The 21,239-nt window shown below is 39.3% G+C and overlaps 1 protein-coding gene across 2 annotated transcripts in view; it reads left to right on the top strand.

Moving 5' to 3' along the window:
- LOC132833356 (XK-related protein 6-like) overlaps nt 1-21,239 on the top strand; it is a 498,863-nt gene that overhangs the window by 459,074 nt on the left and 18,550 nt on the right. The window contains exon 3 of one of the 2 annotated variants that reach the window (XM_060851575.1): nt 12,020-12,025. The exons of the other annotated variant lie outside the window; for it this stretch is intronic. Coding sequence (XP_060707558.1) covers nt 12,020-12,025 — 6 coding nt within the window. The remainder of the gene's footprint in view (nt 1-12,019; nt 12,026-21,239) is intronic. 2 annotated transcript variants of the gene reach the window in all.

Here is a 21,239-nt window from a genome sequence, read left to right as displayed (position 1 = left end):
TGTGAATATTGTCAGAGGTTGCTTTGGGATTTTGGCCTTCTTTCATTCTCCTAAATTTTGTTAAGTTCTAAAGTTACCACTTAGGCATCCTGCTGTCAGTCATTCCTTAGAAACATTCACTCTCAAGTTGATACAAATATCTGCTCTCAATAATTAATTTGAAGCTCTCAAAAGTAGCATGCTGTAAAAGCCTGAAATCTGAAAATTAAGAGAAAGAATAACACTGATTACCTCTGTTGTTGTACCCAAAATGGATCATTACTGGCCAGGTCACAAGATGGTCTTAATCCAAACATACCCCAAAAAGATTGTCTGTATCCCTGGCAGCTTCTTTGCAAAGACATGCTGAAGGGGAAAAAAAATGTAAAAATCCTTCTCTTCCTGAATCGAGACAGTTATATGCACATGGATATCATTGTCGGCGGTATCACTGTAATTGCTGAGATCATTATGCCTCTTCCTCTCAGCTGTTAATTCTTTACCAGTGTTAATTAGACCAGGATCAGAGAATCTCCTCCCTTTGGAAAACATGGAATTTGGCCAATCATATTAATAACCTCGATTGAGGCAAAGCCAAAGTTCACTTCTTGGCAACAATAAGACCAACATATAAGTTCTGAGCTAAGAGCCTGTGTGGCATAGTTGTAGTGTCCCTTGCTGTGGACAAGAAAGCCTGGATTCATATCCCATATGCTCCAATGGTGTCTTATAACATGTCTGAACAGGTTAATCAAAAATATCTGAATTCTGGTCTAATTTGTGTTATTACTACAACATTCCATCTTACATCTGAATGCTAAATATTCCTGGCCACATAGTGTATTATTGGAGAAAAAGTGACATTATTCAGTTACCTACGCATGAGCAGGAAATTGGACAGATTGAGATGTGTAAAATGTTAAACTTAATTGTTCTTAATAAAAATCCCTGGCTATGTTCTTCTTTATATCAATCCATTCCCACCAATAGATATTCATCTATTGGAAACTCAGCTGGTCCTCCCATCCAGTGTTATGATACTGTCACTGAAAGCAGTGGTGTTAAATTAGTCTTAGACATGAGTAAAAGGGAATCTTATTTTATGTCCTACCTCATTTTCTTTTCCTTCTTCATTAATAGTAACTTAGCACAACATTGAAAGGTGATGACAACTTCATTTATCGGACTTGTTTTCTGATCTTTGGCCTACTAGCTATGTCAGTTCATGCGATTCTGGGAGGAAGGGAAATAAGACTGCAAATCTAGATGTAAAAGATTGTCCATTTTTTGATTATCTTGAACAAATAGGCAGGAACATTTAAATCCCATATAAATAACACAAAGATGATACATTAAGCATTATGTGAAAGGTAAAATTATGTAGATTTGAAGACTTGCAGAAGAATTTGGAGTGAGAGTTTGACTGGAATATCTGACTTGAACAGATAATAAAAGAAGTAAAGGGCATAGGAACTGTGCAAATTGAAATTTATTGGACAACTATACATGTTGCTAAGAGAGTTATAGTTTGTTGCAGCACCATTTGTGGGCGGCACGGTGGCACAGTGGTTAGCACTGCTGCCTCACAGCGCCAAAGACCCGGGTTCAATTCCCGCCTCAGGCGATTGTCTGTGTGGAGTTTGCACATTCTCCCTGTATCTGCGTGGGTTTCCTCTGGGTGCTCCGGTTTCCTCCCACAGGTGAATTGGCCATGCTAAATTGCCTGTAGTGTTAGGTTAGGGGTATGGGTGGGTTGCGCTTCGGTGGGTCGGTGTGGACTTGTTGGGCCGAAGGGCCTGTTTCCACACTGTAAGTAATCTAATATAATCATTAAGGGTGTCTACAACATTCTGTGTGAGTTGATTGCTGCTACTTTTCCTGGGTAGAGTTCAGTCAAACTGATGATTCAAAATGTTTGGAACAGATCAATAAGTCAAGCCATATCATCAAATCCAAGCACCACAGGACATACTTACAAGACATGTTTGATGCTTGCATCTGCATAGGAGCAAATGCAATTTGAATCCTGTCACTAGTTCACACTCTCATGCTTTCTATTTGAGATGCCTCATTAGTTTCTTTTTTCACTCAAAAAGCAAAACTGCCAGATGTGTGGTGGTGGAGAGTACTACCCTACCCAAACAGCAAGTTTTCTGGGGTCAGGCAAATTTAAATATTTTCAGTGGCATTACCACCGGGGAATGCACTGCCCTGAGTGAAAGGGATGATAGTTGCTTTTGCAGCATATTCTAACACCTGTGAATCCTAAAAATGGAAGAGATTAACATTCACAACTATAAAATGTTCCTGGATTTGTCTCAGATATGCAGCAATCATTCTCTTGACTAGCTTTGTGGATTTTGGGTGATTGTCAGCTTTGCTTCAGTAGAAGGGCTCCAGCTTTTTCATCAAATTATTGCATGTTCAAGATCTGTTCCAGAACCTTGAGAAATAATCCAGGTTGACATGTTAATGTAGGTATATGTGAGTGCTGAGCTGGGACCAGGAAAGCTGGTGCTGCTAATCAGAGGGGACTAGACATGGTCAGCACTGCCCCTTTAACCAACCAAACAAGGTTTTCCCCATACATGGGACAGACAGAAGAAGAGTTCTGAAGGAGATTCATACTGGACTTGAAGTGTTACCTCTGTTGCTGTCTCAACAGATGCTGGAGACAAAAAAAACATAGATACTGGAATCCAAAGTAGACGAGCAGGAGGCTAGAGGAACACAACAAGCCAGGCAGCATTAGAAGGTGGAGATGTCAATGTTTTGGGTGTAACCCTTCTTCAGGTCTGGGGGTGGCTGTAAGGGGACCTACAGATAAAAGTGCGGCCAGACCTGCCTGAATTTCTCCAGCACATTGTTTTTATTTCCAATTTCCAGCATCAATAGTGTTTTAGCTGTAAGAAACAGTTACTTCAATCAGAGAATCTGTCTCTCATATGTCTCTCCAATAGCAGGCTGTTTCTCTACCACACTTACTCCGGATAGGTTCAGTTGTGGGGGTCATTGAGTCAGAATCCAGGCCTTCCCCCCCTGCCCAAAGAATGCCTCAGATTTTTAATGTTTTTTTTAATTGAAGCAGATAGTATTCAGATTAGTGTTCAAAAAAAAACATTAGATACATACTTGGAGAAAAACTAAAGGAAGAATTGTTGGGGACTAGGGGTGTAAGGCTGTAAATGGTAGAACAGACTGCGTTACTCTTCAAAAGAACTGGCATGGACTCACTGAACTATATGGCCTCCTCTTGTGCTGCACTGTTACATTTTACTGAACTCTAAACATATTCTGAAGGCACTTGGTGGGAGCGGTAAGAGCCTTGGAAACAAGAGAACAGAAGGGTCCATGATTTCTTGCTCTCGACCTGCTGTTACAGGTATTGTCTTTGAATAAGACATAAAACCAAGGCTCCCTTTTACTTCCCCATAGATGTAAAAGATCCCATTGAATTATTTGAAAAGAACAGGATTTTCTCCTGGTGTCTTGGTTAAAACTTATCCTTCAATCAATCTATTCATAAAAACAGATTTATTTCATTTGATGATTGGTACATCACAAAAGAAAGTGATTCAGGTCTTCTTGTCCTTTATGGCTCCCTGCAAGAGCAACTCCAGGTAACTACCTTCTCTGAGTCCCACAAACACTTTCTCTTCAGCTACTTATTCAATACCCTTTTGCAAGTCACTAGCTGCATAAGAATAACCATGTGACTCTTGATTCTTTTGTCAATCATCATAAATCAATGTTGTCTGGTTCTCTATCTTTATGCCAGTGGGAACAGTTTCTCTCTTGAGCTTGGGCTGCTCTATTACAGTGGCTCAGCCTTTTCTCTAAAGAAAATAACTCAGCCTTGCCAATCAGATAACTGGACACACCTTGTAAATCTTTTCTGTGCCCTCTCTCAAACAATAAGATCCTTTCCAAAATCTGGCATCTGTACTGCTCCAGTTGAGGCCAAACAAGCACTTTCTAAATTTTCATGATAATATTATAATCTATACCTCTTTTTATGGAACTGGGGATCCAGTATGTCTTTTAAAACCTTTTCAATTTGGCTTGTCAACTTTAAGATTTGCACATAAAATCCCTCAAGATTCACCACACTTTTTAGAATTTTACCTTATTATTTCTTCATTCATACTTCCTATAAAATATATGACTGTATATATTTCATTATTAAATTTTATATATCATGTACCGTCTCATTCCGCCAGCTTGTCTTTGTACTTTTGAAGTTTATGACTATACTCCTCAGTTTGCAGTAATTCAAAATTTTGTATCATCTGCAAATTTTGAAACTGTACCAAGTATATCCAAGGATATGTCATTAATATACACCATATCAAGTAAAACAATGCTGCCAGACCTACTTCCTAATCCTTTCTTCTAGTCTGAGAAACAACTGTTCATTACTCTATTTTTCATGGCCTTCAGCTAATTTCATATCCATGCTGTCACTGTCACTGTTATTGGGACCTTTAACTTGAATGACATGTCTATGATCAAGTGTTTTTAGATGCCCAAGTGCACTATAACAATCGAATCGTACTTATTTACCCTATAAATTCATGACATTAGTCAAACATTATTTGCTTTTACTACATATGTGCTGGCTTCCATTTCTTAACCCACATTTGTTAAATTATTGTGTATTTTATCCTGATGATCATCTCTATGATCTTTCCCATCACCAGTGTTAAACTGATTTACTTGTACTACAGGGCTTATCTGTTGAACAGGGGTGTAACGTGTGCAATTCTCCAATCCTCTGGCACTACTTCATTGCTGAAGGAGAATTGGATGATTATGGACAATACCTCGTCAATGATCACCCTTATCTCTTGAATGTCTATGGATACAGCTCCCCAGTGCTTGTGGCTTGTCAACTTTTAGTACAAGAAACTTTTCCAGTGTCTCTTCTTAGTAAATGTTTAGCGTATCCAGTGGCTTAATACCTACTCCATCACTACGACTTTGACAACATTGTCTTCTTTGTTAAAGGCTGTTAGAAAGTATTCATTTAATACTTCAGACATCCCCTCTGCTTCAATACTGAAATCCCCTTTTTGATCCTGATTTGGCTTCATCCCTCCTCTTGTCACTTTAAAAAATGTTTATCCATATTATTGTTTAACATATCTATATTACTTTTTGTGGGACCTTGTAGCATGCAAATTATCTGCTATATTTCTTACAGTAACAGTAACTGCCCTTCAAAATAAATGTATTTTATTTGCAAGATTTCTTTTCCTTATTAGCAATTTCAGACATTGTTCCTTACACCCAGCCTTGTTAAGATGAGCGTATATGATCTCACTACATCATCACTACTGATCTGCAATACTCCGAGCATCACTTAGAATCATACAGATATACTGCATGGAAACAGATCCTTCAGTCCAGCTTGTCCATGCTGACCAGATATCCCAACCCAATCTAGTCCCAACTGCCAAAACCCAGCCCATATCCCTCCAAACCCTTCCTATTCATATACCCATCAAAGCACCTTTTAAATGTTGCAATTGTACTAGCCTCCACCACTTCCTCTGGCAGGTCATTCCATACATGTACCACCCTCTGTGAGAAAACGTTGCTCCTTAGGTCTCTTTTTTATATCGTTCCCCTCTCACCCTAAACCTATGCCCTCTAGTTCTGGACTCACCCACCACAGGGAAAAGACTTTGTCTATTTATCTTATCCATGCCCCTCATGATTTTTTAAACCTCTATAAGGTCACCCCTCAGCCTTTGAATTTCAGGGAAAACAGCCCTAGCCTATTCAATCTCTCCCTATTACTCAAATCCTCCAACCCTGGCAACATCCTTGTAAATCTTTTCTGAACCCTTTTAAGTTTCACAACATCCTTCCGATACAAAGGAGACCAGAATTGCATGCAATATTCCAACAGTGGCCTAACCAATGTCCTGTACAGCCCTTACATGACCTCCCAACTACTGTACTCAAAACTCTGAACAATAAAGGAAAGCATACCAAACGCCTTCTTTACTATCCTATCTACCTGCAATTCTACTTTCAAGGAGCTATGAATCTGCACTCCAAGGTCCCTAGGACCTTACCATTAAGTGTATAGGTCCTGCTAAGATTTGCTTTCCCAAAATGCAGAACCTCACATTTATCTAAATTAAACTCTATCTGCCACTCCTCAGCCATTTGGCCCATCCAGTTTTAATCTGAGGTAACCTTCTTTGCTGTCCACTACCCCTCCAATTTTCGTGTCATCTGCAAACTTACTAACTATACCTCTTAAGTTCACATCCAAATCATTTATAGTGGGGATAAGTCAGTACATAAAACAGGGTATGAATTTAATATTATGGGTGCAATTTTGAAAACACTCCTCAATAGTTTTGGAAGTGTTGGATTCAGAACTATAATCCTAAAAATTAAGGTTGCCTCAACAAACTACTAACCACCTTGGACAAAGCTCTCATTGAATGGAGGAGGTATGTTTGAAATATAAAATCAAAGGTTTTTGATCTCAGCAGTACAAGAAACTAATTTTACCTTTCACTTGGGGAAGTCCATGCTTTCAACTGTCTGGCCGCAGCAACAAGTGAACATAACAAAAGAGGTCCAAGTGAATGTCAAAATATCTTTGTCTTAGATCTCTTTGTGAACAGGAGTACTCCACTGAGCTACATGAGAAGGCTTTGGTCTTCCCCAGCCCTGACATTCTTCAATTGAGAGGAAATCTTGGGCTACCTTCCTTGTATGAAAGGAGGAAATTACCTCCACTGTCTGAGTATGTGAGACCATTTTTTTGAAGCTGAAAGGAGCCCAAGCATCTTCAGTCTTTTTCTAAATATATTGTATTAAGTCAGAATACAGTGACAGGAACTATTTGTTTAACCTTGGGTCTTGCCACATTTACTGAGGAATTAGGCAGTATAAGGTAGACTTTGGTGCATGTGCTCTTTTTACAGAAAACATTTAAGGAATTAATTAATTCAGTTGAATTTGTGGTTTGTGTAATTATGCATTTCTGTCTTTGAAAGCTATTATGTTTATTTCTATTGCTCACACAGAAAATGAACTTCAAACTCCAGAGGTTGATGCACCATAGGCCACTTGGAAACAAATATGATATCCATAGTTTTACCCTTAAGTTGCTTACAATTTATATTTTTTCAGGAAATTGTGTTGCTAAAATATTACCTGACACCACATGCTTCATTTCTCAAAAGGGTACTTGATATGATATGACAACAAGCACTCTAGCAACTTTTATGTGTTGCATTGTTAGAAATATTAAATCTTGATTGCTATCTTGTTAAATTGTGTAGTTCACTTTCACATTGATGTCCAATGAATGAATGTCCTTTATTTATACTGAAATAAATTCTTCCTTCTACTAGATATAGGTTTGCTTGCTAAGCTGGAAGGTTCATTTTCAGACGTTTTGTCACCATACTAGATAACATCTTCAATGAGCCTCCAGATGAAGCACTGTTGATGTTTCCTGCTTTCTATTTATATGCTTTATTTGGATCCATGATGTATTTCCTGTGATGATGTAATTTCCTGTTCTTTTTCTCAGGGAGTGGTAAATGGGATCCATGTCAATGTGTTTGTTGATAGAGTTCCAGTGGGAATGCCATGCTTCTAGGAATTCTCTTGCATGTCTCTGTTTGACTTGTCCTAGGATGGATGTGTTGTCCCAGTCAAAGTGGTGTCCTTCTTTATCTGTATGTAAGGATACTAGTGAGACAGGGACATGTCATTTTGTGGCTAGTTGGTGTTCATGTATCCTGGTGGCTAGTTTCCTGCCTGTTTGTCCAATATAGTGTTTCTTGCATGGTATTTTGTATCTTGCACAGGACCTCTGATATCAGGATTCTTAGCAGAGACAATAACGCAGAGACTCAAACAAACAGCTCTGCCAACCATCCAACCCAAACTTTGGGTCCACTATATGGATCATCACCAAACAAAACAAATTTGAGGAAACCTTCAAGACCATCAATTATACCCTTACTGGCATAAAATTCACTAAAGAGGAGAAAAACATCAACATACTGCCATTCCTAAATGTCACAGTAGAGCGAACAATCAATGGGGAACTTCAAACCAGCATCTATAGGAAAACAACACATACAGACCAAATATTGAACTACAGAAGCAATCGTAGCAACATCCACAAACGAAGTTGCACCAGAACATTATTTCAATGAGCCAACACACACTGCAGCACAGAGGAACTATACAGAGCAGAGGAAAATCAACTATACAGTGTATTCAAAAAGAATGGGTACCCAATGAAGAGTCCACTGATTTCTCAGTAACAAGCCCAAACAAGCAGACAAAACGTGTCCAGAAACCCTAGCCACTCTCTCCTACATCAAAGACATCTCAAATAGTGACTGCCAGACTACTCAGACCCCTTGGCATCATGGTAGCCCATAAACCCACCAACACACTAAAACAGCAGCTAATGAACTTGAATGACCCTATCCAGATAACAAGCAAAACTAATGTCATTTACAAAATATCGTGCAAGAACTGTAATAAACACTGTTTTGGACAAACAGGCAGAAAACTAGCCATCGGGATACATGAACATCAACTAGCCACAAAACGACATGACCCTCTCTCACTAGTATTCTTACATACAGATAACAAAGAACACCACCACTTCAGCTGGGGCAACACATCTATCCTAGGACAAGCCAAACAGAGTACATGAACTCCTAGAAGCATGGCATTCCAACCTGAATTCTATCAACAAACACATTGACTTGGATCCCTGAGAAAATGAACAGGAAATGACATCACCATAGGAAATTACATAATCACAGGAAACAGCATCAGCAACCCAAAGAAAACTAAACATATAAATAGAAAGCAGGAAATGTCAGGAGATGTTACCTAGTATGGTGAAGAAACGTCTGAGAAATTAACCTTCTAGCTCAGTGAGCAAGCCAACATCCAGAACCTCAACCTGAGCTCCAAATCTTCTCAAAACTCGCTCTTCCTTCCATGATGAATGCATTTCAATCTCCACATTAAGATTTTGATCCTCCTCCACCTTTATTTTCATTCTAGGTTGGAGTATTTAATGCTTTGTTATTATTAACCCGATGCCTCTGACCCTGCCATTTAAAAACAGATAAGAATGCAAGATCTTGTAGCTGGTGTGGGCTCTGGAAGCTTAAACATTTGTTGTGAGGTACAAAACTCTTAAAGCCCATATCATTTATTAAATCTTGTTTGGGAGATGGTTTTGATGTTTGTGTGTGCTGATTGAAATACATTCAAATTATTCTGCATAAGTTCATGATTAAATTAAGCTGCAAATGTGTTGCTGGTCAAAGCACAGCAGGTTAGGCAGCATCTCAGGAATAGAGAATTCAACGTTTCGAGCATAAGCCCTTCATCAGGAATAAGAGAGAGAGAGCCAAGCAGGCTGAGATAAAAGGTAGGGAGGAGGGACTAGGGGGAGGGGCGATGGAGGTGGGATAGGTGGAAGGAGGTCAAGGTGAGGGTGATAGGCCGGAGTGGGGTGGGGGCGGAGAGGTCAGGAAGAGGATTGCAGGTTAGGAGGGCGGTGCTGAGTTGAGGGAACCGACTGAGACAAGGTGGGGGGAGGGGAAATGAGGAAGCTGGAGAAATCTGAATTCATACCTTGTGGTTGGAGGGTTCCCAGGCGGAAGATGAGGCGCTCCTCCTCCAGCCGTCGTGTAGTTGTGTTCTGCCGGTGGAGGAGTCCGAGGACCTGCATGTCCTCGGTGGAGTGGGAGGGGGAGTTAAAGTGTTGAGCCACGGGGTGATTGGGTTGGTTGGTTCGGGCGGCCCAGAGGTGTTCTCTGAAGCGTTCCGCAAGTAAGCGGCCTGTCTCACCAATATAGAGGAGGCCACATCGGGTGCAGCGGATGCAATAGATGATGTGTGTGGAGGTACAGGTGAACTTGTGGCGGATATGGAAGGAGATTTTTTACCATGATTAAATTAATCCAATGTTAATTACTCCTTCAGAAGTAGTCCCCTTTACTCTTTGAATTGGATTATCCTTTGCCAATCCTGGATAAAATTATGTAATCTGATGGGTCAAATTAAAATGTATCTGTGATCTAAGAGATTTTCATTTCTCTTCTCAAGTACTTCCTCTGAAAATCTTAGCCATGTTGAAATTTAGTTCTTTCAAGCAGAATTCAATATAAAACTTTTTTTTGACAAAATACATCCTGTCAACAATTAATCTGTTCAACAACAAAGAAAACAAAGCTCTTTTCCCTACCATAGGTTTGTTAAGATTAAATACAGCACAAATTAAATCACTTATATGGAAGTATCTCTTTACTACATCACCAAACAAGTTACATATGACATACAATGATAGTAGATATAAATGTATCTATAAATGAAATCCTGACTGCCACAATATTTATTTTAACTAGTTTTATATTCATTTGCACAGTGATTGTTTTTGTCTAATATTATAGACATAATTAATTTTGTAAGAGATATGTACAAAACAGAGAAGTGATATGCAGTGGTTCTGGTTACTTCAGCATTAATTTTCCTGATCCACAAGTTGGCATGTTGAAAATATTGGGGGATAATGGAATTCTTTATGCTACAGTGTTACAAAGCAAGCAAACTATATTTAAAGTATCGCACCTGCCTCAAAATTCCATGTAACTTCTGCAATAATTTAGCTTGGTGAAAGTTGCCTTAGCCATTTGATAACATTTTATTAAAAATTTAAATCCATGGCACATTTTATTTTATGTATATTCCCTTTTGAATGTATACTGTGGAGTATCTACTTTTATTGTAAAATCATTAAACTACTAATTTTGCCAGAGAAATTAGATTATTACATTGTGTCAATGCTAATTTTTAGAGAAACCTTTTTGATCATATTATCTGTACAATATATATGGTATGTCACATAATGCTATTTTATGGACATAAAAATATACTGTGCAAGTGGTTCAGTGGTTTGCACTGCTGTCTCAAGCATCAGGTATCCAGGTTCAATTGCACCATCTGTGTGGAGTTGCACATTCTTCCTATGTCTGCACGGGTTTCCTCTGGGTGCTCTGGTTTCCTCCCACAATAAAGATGTGCAGGTTAGATGAATTGACCATACCAAATTGCCCATGGTGTGCAACCTAGGTATATTATGCATAGGAAATACAGAGTTATAGAGTAGAGGGGTGGATCTGGGTGGTTGCTCTTCAGATGGTCAGTGTGGACTGTATGGGCTGAATGGCCTGCTTCCACACTGTAGGGATTCCATGTAGATTTTTAACGGATATTCAAACTTTCAACATGCCAAAGATTAGGCAAATCAAGTTTTAATTGTGTACAGAATAATTTTATGGAAAACAGGGATGCAATTTCCTTTCGTCCACCTGCAGTAAGTACACAACATACCATCTGAATTAATATTATAAACTTGACACTGGTACCCTTTACCTTTCCTATTTCAATTGGTTTTCAAATTATAAAGTAGTTCAGTAACTGATGTTATCAACTTCTGTCTGTAGACAAAAAGAATTCTTAAATGCTCCGTATAAGGTAAAGTTAAAAATCACACAACAACAGGTTATAGTCCAACAGGAAATAAACCTTTAGAACCCCTAAAGTGTGGGTCCAGACCATTCAGTCCAACAATTCCACACCGACCGCTGAAGATTAACCCAACCAGACCCACTCCCCCACCCCATAACTTTCTACCTACCCCCGATGAATGCACCTAACCTACACATCCCCAAACACACTGGGCAATTTAGCGTGGCCAATTCACCTAAACAGCACATCTTTGGATTGTGGGAGGAAACTGGAGCACCCGGAGAAAGCCCATGCAGACATAGGGAGAATGTGCAAACTCCACATAGACAGTTGCTCAAGGTTGGAATCAAATCCGAGTCCCTGATGCTGTGAGGCAACAGTGCTAACCACTGAGCCACCGTGTTGCCCCAAACCTGTTGAACTATAACCTGGTGTTGTGTGATTTTTAACTTTGTCCACCAAATCCGACACCAACACTTCCACATCATGGCTACAGTACAAGGTATACTCACCACAGCCTAATCAGACCATGAACTGAGAGATGACCGACATTGACTTAATCTGAGGGTCAGCACACCACAGGAGAGGGGAGAGGCTGAGAAGGAGAATCCCTAATTTCAAACACTTAACTATTTAGCACAATACAGATATCAAAGCTTAGAATAAGTTTATATATTACAGTGAGACCCAGATGGATTAAAGTTACTAAATTTGGTCATTGAAGATGGCAGTTAGGAATACTGTGAAGGTGTGGAATTTGTGTCTCTTTATTAATATTTCTCAAGGTGAAATCATCAATTCTTCCAATGCCATATCACTTTCAGAGATGTGGCTTGTTTGGTTAAGGGGTTAAAGCCAAGATAATTCAGCTCCAACGAATTGCACATACATTATTTCAGGCCAATTCTAACACTGATATTTGGTTATAGTGGGAATATTATTCACTTGATTGCCTTTCTTAAGAAATATGCTGAAAATTAGTAACATACTGACACGTTATCTTCAGAATGGTTTAGTCCAGCCAGATGGAGCAGTGTCTGGGTATGATATGGAATACATTCTACTACTAATAGAGCAGTTCTTTTTTTTAGTGATAGGTTTACCTTCACAGAAAGTAGCTGTAGATATTCTGACAATTTCAGCTTTTTCTACATAGTAACAGAGAACTGTCCTCATATCCACATGATTTCAAACTGCATTCCATTTCAGACGATTGTCGAGAAGGGAAGATGGAATGGTGATTTCATGCATCACTTGGAATTCAGACAGAACTCTGGGCACAAATGTTTGGATGTGGACTAAGCACTGCTCTGTCCTCATAACAGATGAGGTAGGGATATTCAGTGACTAAGTCAGAAGGCTCACTACCCTTGCAGCAGACACAATAGCAGTTTTCCATGAAAGGAACTTTGCCACATGAAGCATGTTACAATTTTGGAATTTAAGTACTTTCCTGGTTCTCAATCATGGTTCCTATTGTTCCTTTATGATGAACTTTACCCTTTGTTCTTTGGATTCAGTTATGTCCTCAAGGTACCCGAGGGCTAACAAATGACATACTTATCCCTATTCATTGAACTCTGATTGGATTTTGTGGGATTGGACAAGGATTTAAGTAACTGTAGCCCCTGAATTGTATCAATTAACAATGTGTAAAACAAAGCAAACTGAGTAATAAAAGTATACTATGGCAGAAAATGAATGTCCTGAATCTGTTGGACATTGATGAAAAGAAAGTTTTCAGAGAAAATCATAAACCTAACCAATTTGTGGTTTTGGGTAAAAGAACCAGATTATCTGACTAATATTAGTGCTGTTTAAGAATGTTTGCTTTGTGTAAATTGGCTGACTCATTTCCTAACAATGACAATACTTGAAAAGTACTTTTTAGCTGTGAAGTGATTTGGCGTGTCCTGGGGTTCTGATAGAACTGTATATAATACATTCCTTTCCAATCTAGTTAAAAAAATCTCAGTACTTATACAAAAAAAATGACATTGTGGATTCCTTTTGTATTGCAGCAAACATTTTTAGTACTGTAGTTCATTATCCGTTAACGCGCACACACAGATACGTTTATGGGTGAATTTGTGTTGCAGATTTGTATTTGCAGATGCATTCTATTTTGTTCAAAAAGCACACAATCTGTAGGCAGTCAGTCCATGTGACATTTTATAAATTCTTACTTTAGAAATAAAACCAGTCTGACTCGAGGTTGGAATGTCTGACTCGAAGTTGGAATACAGACAGACTCTAACCTTGTACTTTTAATGCATTGTCTGAGCTGAGATGTCGCCTTTTTTTAATGTGCTGATAGAACCTTAAGTTATCTCGGGACTGTGACTTGAAAGAAATTCTGGGATTTACATATTAATCAATCAAACCCTGCATTCCCATTCTAAATATTTAAAGACTTAGATTTGTCTAATACATCTCATCTGACACTTGTATCTTTTACTATAAATTCTGAGTCCTATGTACCCTATCCCACTAGCTACCTGATGAGGGAGCAGTGCTCCCAAAGCTGTACATTCAAATAAACCTGTCAGACTATAATCTGGTATCTCATGTAATTTTTAACTTTGTCCAACACAGTCCAACACCAGTATCTCCACATCGTTATCTGTTCAGATTACCAGCCTTGAAGGAATGTTATATTATCTTTTAGACTTTTATTGGACTTGTTTTGGGAAATGAGCATTAATGCAAACCCAGCATTTAGTGCATGTCCTAGTTGCCTGTGAGGTGAGTTTGTTTCAATTGAATGGCTAGCTTAGCTATTTCAAAAGACAACCACATAACCATGAATATACAGTCACATATAGACTGAACATTTCCTCTCTGAAGGACGTTAGTTCTTTATGACAATCGTATTAATAGTCGCAGTAGTATTTTATTCCACGTTCAGTCTTATGAGAAAAGGCTGAGGGACTTGGGACTGTTTTCATTAAAGAGAAGGTTGGGAGGTGACTTAGTTGAGACAAATAAGATGATCAGAGGGTTAGATAGGGTGGACAGTGAGAGCCTTTTTCCTCAGATAGTGATGGCTAGCATGAGGGGACATAGTTTTAAATTGAGGGGAGATAGATATAGGACAGATGTCAGAGATAGTTTCTTTACTCAGAGAGCAGTAGGGGCACAGAACACCCTGCCTGCAACAGTAGTGGACTTGACAACTTTAAGAGCATTTAAATGGACATTGGGTAAACATATGGATAAAAATGGAATACTGTAGTGTTTCAGATGGGCTTCAGATTGGTTTCACAGCTCAGCGAAACATTGAGGGCTGAAGAGCCTGTACTGCACTGTAATGTTCTATGTTCTATGCTGTCTGGTCATTGAGTTCTCCACCAATGTAAAAAGTATCTTCCTGTCTACTTTCTCAGTGCCCCTCATCATTCTATAAATCAGAATGATGTCCTCTCTCAACCTCCTCTGCTCCAAGAAAACAAACCCAGTCTGTCAAGTTCTGAAGAAGGGTCACTGGATCTGAAATGTTAATTTTACTTTCTTTCCACAGATGCTGCCAAACCTACTGAGTTTCTCCAACAGTTTCTGTCTTTGTTCCAATCTCTATGACTCTCTTCATGATTGAAATTCTCCAGCCCAGGCAATATCCTGGTAAATCTCCTCTGCACCTTTTTCATTGCTATCACATTCCTCCGATAATGTGGTTTCTCCAGAAATGCACACAATACTCATAGCTGTGGCCTAACCAACGTTTTATACAGTTTCAGCATAATATTCCTGATCATAAAATTCATGCCTTGACTAATAAAGGCAAGTATACCATATACCTTCCTTACCACTCAATCGACTTGTCCCAATACCTTAAGGGATTAGTATAGATGTCTACCACTGAAGGTGACAATGTTTAGCTGTTTGTATAAATGATTTGTTCTGGTCTTATGGGATAATATACCAACCAAGGAGAGAGAGCCAGTGACAGCATGGTGAATGGGACTGACTCCTGGTTCACAGCTTAATCTCTTTAAATCCAAATTCCAATCCTAATGACTTGATTTACCATAATTCCTTCTGTACAATGCCCATTGGTTGGCCACTGCTTGATTAAATGTAATCTAACTGCAGAGGACAGAAGCGAGTGGGCTTTGCATTTATCTTCCCATTGAACTTGCCCCACAGTTGAGCATAAAATTCATTCCTTTGTCTCCAGATTATTAGCATTAGTGAGCAATAATTGGCCAGTTATTGGCTTAAGGTTGAGCAGCTCAATAGGCACTTTACCCACTGCCCTGTACTATTGGGATCAGGCCAGGTTGGGCTGCAAGACCATGAGTTAAGCGCACGCGCGTATACACACACACACACACACACACACACACACACACTCTGTATGCCCCTACAAAAATATGGTTGCTGATCCATCCTAAAGAGTTTGAAGTAGCATTGTTGCACTGAGTGAATGCACAATTAGATAGTATAGAATATTAAACTACTGGGGGATGTGGAACAAAGGCAGAATCAGTAGAGTTGGGTCACAGATCAACCACGATCTTATTGAATGACTGAACAGGTTCAATAAGTTAAATTGTCTTCTCCTGTCTCTACAGGCGAACAGAAAAAATGCTAAAAGTTCAACTTATCTTTTATTATAAAATGTGAGAGGTACCTCCTACTGAGGTTAAATTTTCAGACACTATCCTTGGGTTTGCAAACAGATGGCTGATCTTTGAAGGAATAAAAATACCATTCTTTTACTGTGAGTTCAAGTTTCTGCTCGATCCAATTGAGCTGTACAAATGTTAAAATTGGAAGAATAAATTAGAATTTAGTCTTTGAAGAAGATGTGAAATCAATTCTGAACTTTAATCCTAATATTTACTAGCCTTCTGTGCCATCTGAGATATAAGATTATTTTCATGCATGAGTAATTTCAGTTGTAGAGTTTTAATAAATGGAATAAGGGTGCCTTTGACAAGCACATGACCTCCAGTAGACTCTTCTATCATGATATGAAATAGTTACAAAGGTTTCAGATTTTTATCTGGACGTCCAGTTTTTCTTCTTACTCTGGAAGGGAGGTTAGTACTGGAAAGAACTCGGAACCTGGCTTCATTGAAGGCACTTTTCCTAGAGACTTCTCTTCATGAATTTATGATTTTTTGTTAAAAAAAAAGACAACTCAGCTAAAAAGTACCCATTGTCTAAAATATGTTATATTTTAACATGAGTAAAGAGCCATATCTTAAATGCACAAGGTTTGTTATTGACACAACAAACTAATTTTAAAAAGAATTATGGAAGTTCCATGAAATGACAGCAGTCTGTGAAATCTGCCAACCAGCATGTAGAGAGATGTTTTAGACGTATGATTTCTTGTAGGTCTGTTGAGCATATTATCTGAATAATATACAAAAACGGTGTCCGTCTTGTTCTGAGTGCTTTGCAAATTCAGCATTTTAAAAACTGTAAAAAATTGAAATAGATCATAATGTTGGGCCACCTATCTGGTAAGATCCATGAAATAGAAATGAAACTTTTACTAACGTGCCAGTTTATACTTGGGTTGGGTATCAATGACAAAAACACTGAAAATTATGCAAACTTGGAAGTAAGACACATACTGTACTTGCATTGAAAGCACAAAGCTGATCAAGAAACCATGGGAACATGCTTGTGCATTTGTATAATTTGCTAACTTATTGATATGAATCTGTTGACAAGTGTCTTTTTAAACCTGCACATCTGAAATGACATAGAATGTGAGGGTATTGTGACTAACATAATACTTTGAGCAAATGGCTAAGTTATATTTTTGGATTGATAACTGAACCCTGATTGATGATGCAAATCTTAGTGATTAAAGGCTTTTGAAACACTAAATGCTTTCTTGTTTAATCCTGTATAGAGAGTGTCTCAGACCTTTATCTTACAACAATCTGGATTTTACAGTTGTTAAGACTGTATTAACTGACAGGGTTTGCTGTCATTGCTGATATGAAACTGACAGCAACATCTGCAGCGAGCAGTTAAATGTGGAAAACTAGAAGGTGCAGTTAGTGTTTCCACACTTTCCCATGCTATTGCTCCACAAGTAATGTCTAAAGATTCAAGATATTGCAAATCTAAAATGAGATTTGAACACATGACCAGCCCAATGGTGGTAAAGCAAAGGTTCTTTATTTCAGTGACATTAGGCCTTCACAAACATGAAGATAAATTAAAGATAAATGAGGAACTAGTTACAATAGTTACATTGGGCTGAGGAATTGGAGAAGGGGTAGCAGCCCCAAGTTGTGGTCCACATAGGCACTACCAACATAGGTAGGAAAAGGGATGTGGATTTAAGGCAGAAATTCAGGGAGCTATGGTGGAAGCTTAGAGCTAGAACAAACAGAGTTGTTATCTCTGGTTTGTTGCCCGTGCCATGTGCTGGCAAAGTGAGGAATAGAGAGAGAGAGAGGAGTTGAACACGTGGCTACAGGGATGGTGCAGGAGGGAGGGGTTTGGATATCTGGATAATTGGGGCTTGTTCTGGGCTAGGTGGGGCCTCTGCAAACAGGATGGGCTACAGCTGAACCAGAGAGGTACCAATATCCTCGTGGGGAAATTCGCTAATGCTCTTTGGGTAGGTTTTAGTGTTCAGGAGGTTGAGATTAGTGAGATTTGAAGTGTGTCTACTTCACACTGAAATGAGGTTTCAAGGTTGCAAGAGTTCATCAGCAAGCAGGAAGGTGATTTGATGTCAATCTACTTCGACGTGAGGAGCATCTGGAATAAGGTGGGTTAACTTGCAGCATCGGTTTTGACCTGGGACTTTGATGTTGTGGCCATTTCCGAGACATGATTGGATTGTTGCAGGTTCTGGAATTCAGCTGTTTCAGTAAGAACAAAGAAGGTGGTAAAAGAGGGGGTGTTAGTCAAGTACAGTATTATGGTGGCAGAAAGGACATTTGAGGACTTGTCTACTAAGGTAGTATGGGCTGAGGTTAGAAACAGGAAAGGAGTGGGAGTTTTCAATAGACCTCCAAATAGTTCCAGACGTGTAAAGGAAAGGATAGCAAAGTTAATTCTCAATAGGAGCAAGAGTAACAAGGTAGTTGTTATGAGGGACTTTAATTTTCCAAATAGTGACTGGAAATACTATAGTTCAAGTACTTTAGATGGGTCAATTTTTGTCCAAGTGTGCAGGATAGTTTCCTAATTCAGTCTGTAGGCAACCCATCAAGGGGCAAGGCCACAGTGGATTTGGTACTGGATGTTAGATTTGAAGGTAGATAAGCACTTTGGTGATAGTGAATACAATTCGGTTATGTTTACTGCAGAGATGCAAAGTCATAGATATTTAACACAGGACAAGAGTTATTGCTGGGGGAAAGTTAATTATAATGTGATTAGGCAAGATTTAGGATGCATAGGATGGAGAAGGAAACTGCAGAAGATGGGCGTACTTGAGATGTGGAGCTTTTTCAAGGAACAGCTACTATATGTCCTTCATAAGTATGTACCTACCAGGCAGGGAGGAAGTGGTCAAGCGAGGGAGCCATGATTTTCTAAAGAAGTTAAATCTCTTGTCAAGAGGAAGAAGAAGGCTGATATTAGGATGAGATTTGAAGGCTCAGTTAGGGAGCTTGAGAGTTACATATTAGCCAGGAAAGTCTGAAAGAGAGCTAAGAAGAGCCAGGAGGGGACATGAGAAGTCATTGGTGTATAGGATCAAGGAAAACCCTAAAGCTTTCTATAGGTATATCAGGAATAAAAGAATGACTAGAGAAAGATTAGGGGCCAATCAAGGATAGTAGTAGGAAGTTATGCATGGAGTCTGAGGAGGTAAGTGAAGCACAAAGTCAATATTTTTCATCAATATTCACACTGTAAAAAGACAATGTTGTCGAGGAGAATATTGAGATGCAGGCTACTCGACTAGATGGGATTGAGTTTCACAAGGTGGAGGTGTTAGCAGTTCTGGAAAGTGTGAAAATGGTATTTATTGTAGATTATCTGGGAAGCCAGGAAGGAGATTGCAGAGTCTTTAGCTATGATCTTTATGTCTACAGGATTACTGGCAGAAGACAGGGGGTAGCAAATGTTATCCCCTTGTTCAAAAAGGCATGGTTTGGAAATGCCGGTGTTGGACTGGGGTGTACAACTCACAACCACCTGAAGGAACGGTGCTCCGAAAGCTAGTGCTTCCTATTAAATCTTTTTGACTATAACCTGGTGTTGTGTGATTTTTAACTTTGTTCAAGAAGGGGAGTAGAAACAATCCTGGTAATTATAAACCAGTGAGCCTTACTTTGGTTGTGGGTAAAGTGTTGGAAAAGATTCTCAGAAATAGGATTTATAATCATCTAGAGAGGAATAAGTTGATTAGGAATAGTCAACGCAGTTTTGTGAAGGATGAGTCGTGCCTCACAAACCTTATTGAGTTCTTTTAGATGATGACCAAACAGGTGGATGAGAGTACAGTAGTTGATGTGGTGTGAATGGATTTCAGTAAGGTGTTTAATAAGGTTCACCATGGTAGCTTATTGCACAAAATACATAGGCATGAAATTGAGAGTGATTTGGCAGTTTGGATCAGAAATTGGCTAGCTGAAAGAAGACAGAGGGTGGTGGTTGATGGGAAATGTTCATCCTGGAGTTCAGTTACTAGTGTACCACAAGGACCTGTTTTGTTCCACTGTTTTTTGTCATTTTTATAAATGACTGGATGATGGTGTAGAAAGATGGGTTAGTAAATTTGCGGAAGACACTAAGGTTGGTGGAGGTGTGGATAGTGCTAAAGGATGTTGCAGGTTACAGAGAGACTTAGATAAGCTGCAGAGTTGGGCTAAGAGGTAGCAAATGGAGCTTAATGTGAAAAAGTGTGAGGTGATTCTTGGGAGTGTGGATGAGCAGAGAATCTCAGTGTCCATGTACATAGATCCCTGAAAGTTGCCACCCAGGTTGATAGGGTTGGTAAGAAGGAACACGGTGTGTTAGGTTTTATAGTAGAGGGCCTGGGTTTTGGAGCCATGGGTCATGCTGCAGCTGTACAAAACCCTGGTGCGGCAGCACTTGGAGTATTGCATACAGTTCTGGTCACCGCATTATAGGAAGGATGTGAAAGCTTTGGAAAGGCTTCAGAGGAGATTTACTCAGACGTTACCTGGTATGGAGAAAAGGTCTTAAGAGGAAAGACTGAGGGACTTGAGGCTGTTTTCATTAAAGAGAAGAAAGTTTAGAGGTGATTTCATTGAGACATATAAGATAATCAGAAGGTTAGATAGAGTGAACAGTGAGAGCTTCTTTCCTCGGATGGTGATGGCTAGCATGAGGAAACATAGCTTTAAACTGAGAGGTGATATAGGGCAGATGTCAGAAATAGTTCTTTTACTCAGAGGAGAAGGGGCGTGGAATGCACTGCCAGTAACAGTAGTAGACTCACCAAGTTTATGGATGAAAATGGAATAGTGTAGGAGAGAAAGGCTTCAGATTGGTTTCACAGGTCGACGCAACATCGAGGGCTGAACCTGTAGTGTGCTGTAATATTCTGTGTTCTGTGAATTCTTTTGTCTGTTCTGATTGCATGTCCTGAAGAAGGGTTGCAACTGAAATGTTGACTTCTCCACCTCCTGATGCTGTCTGGCTTGCTGTGTTCTTCCAGTCTCCCACTTGCCTGCCTGCACGTCAGCCCAACTTACTCAAATGATGCCCTTTTATTCCAGTGAGAGTCTGTTCTGTTGCCCCAGCCATCCCCTCACTTTTAG

The sequence above is a fragment of the Hemiscyllium ocellatum genome, chromosome 3, assembly GCF_020745735.1.
Source record: "Hemiscyllium ocellatum isolate sHemOce1 chromosome 3, sHemOce1.pat.X.cur, whole genome shotgun sequence".
NCBI lineage: Eukaryota > Metazoa > Chordata > Chondrichthyes > Orectolobiformes > Hemiscylliidae > Hemiscyllium > Hemiscyllium ocellatum.
Note: the sequence above shows the minus strand (reverse complement) of the source record. Positions and strands in the feature narration are given on the sequence as shown.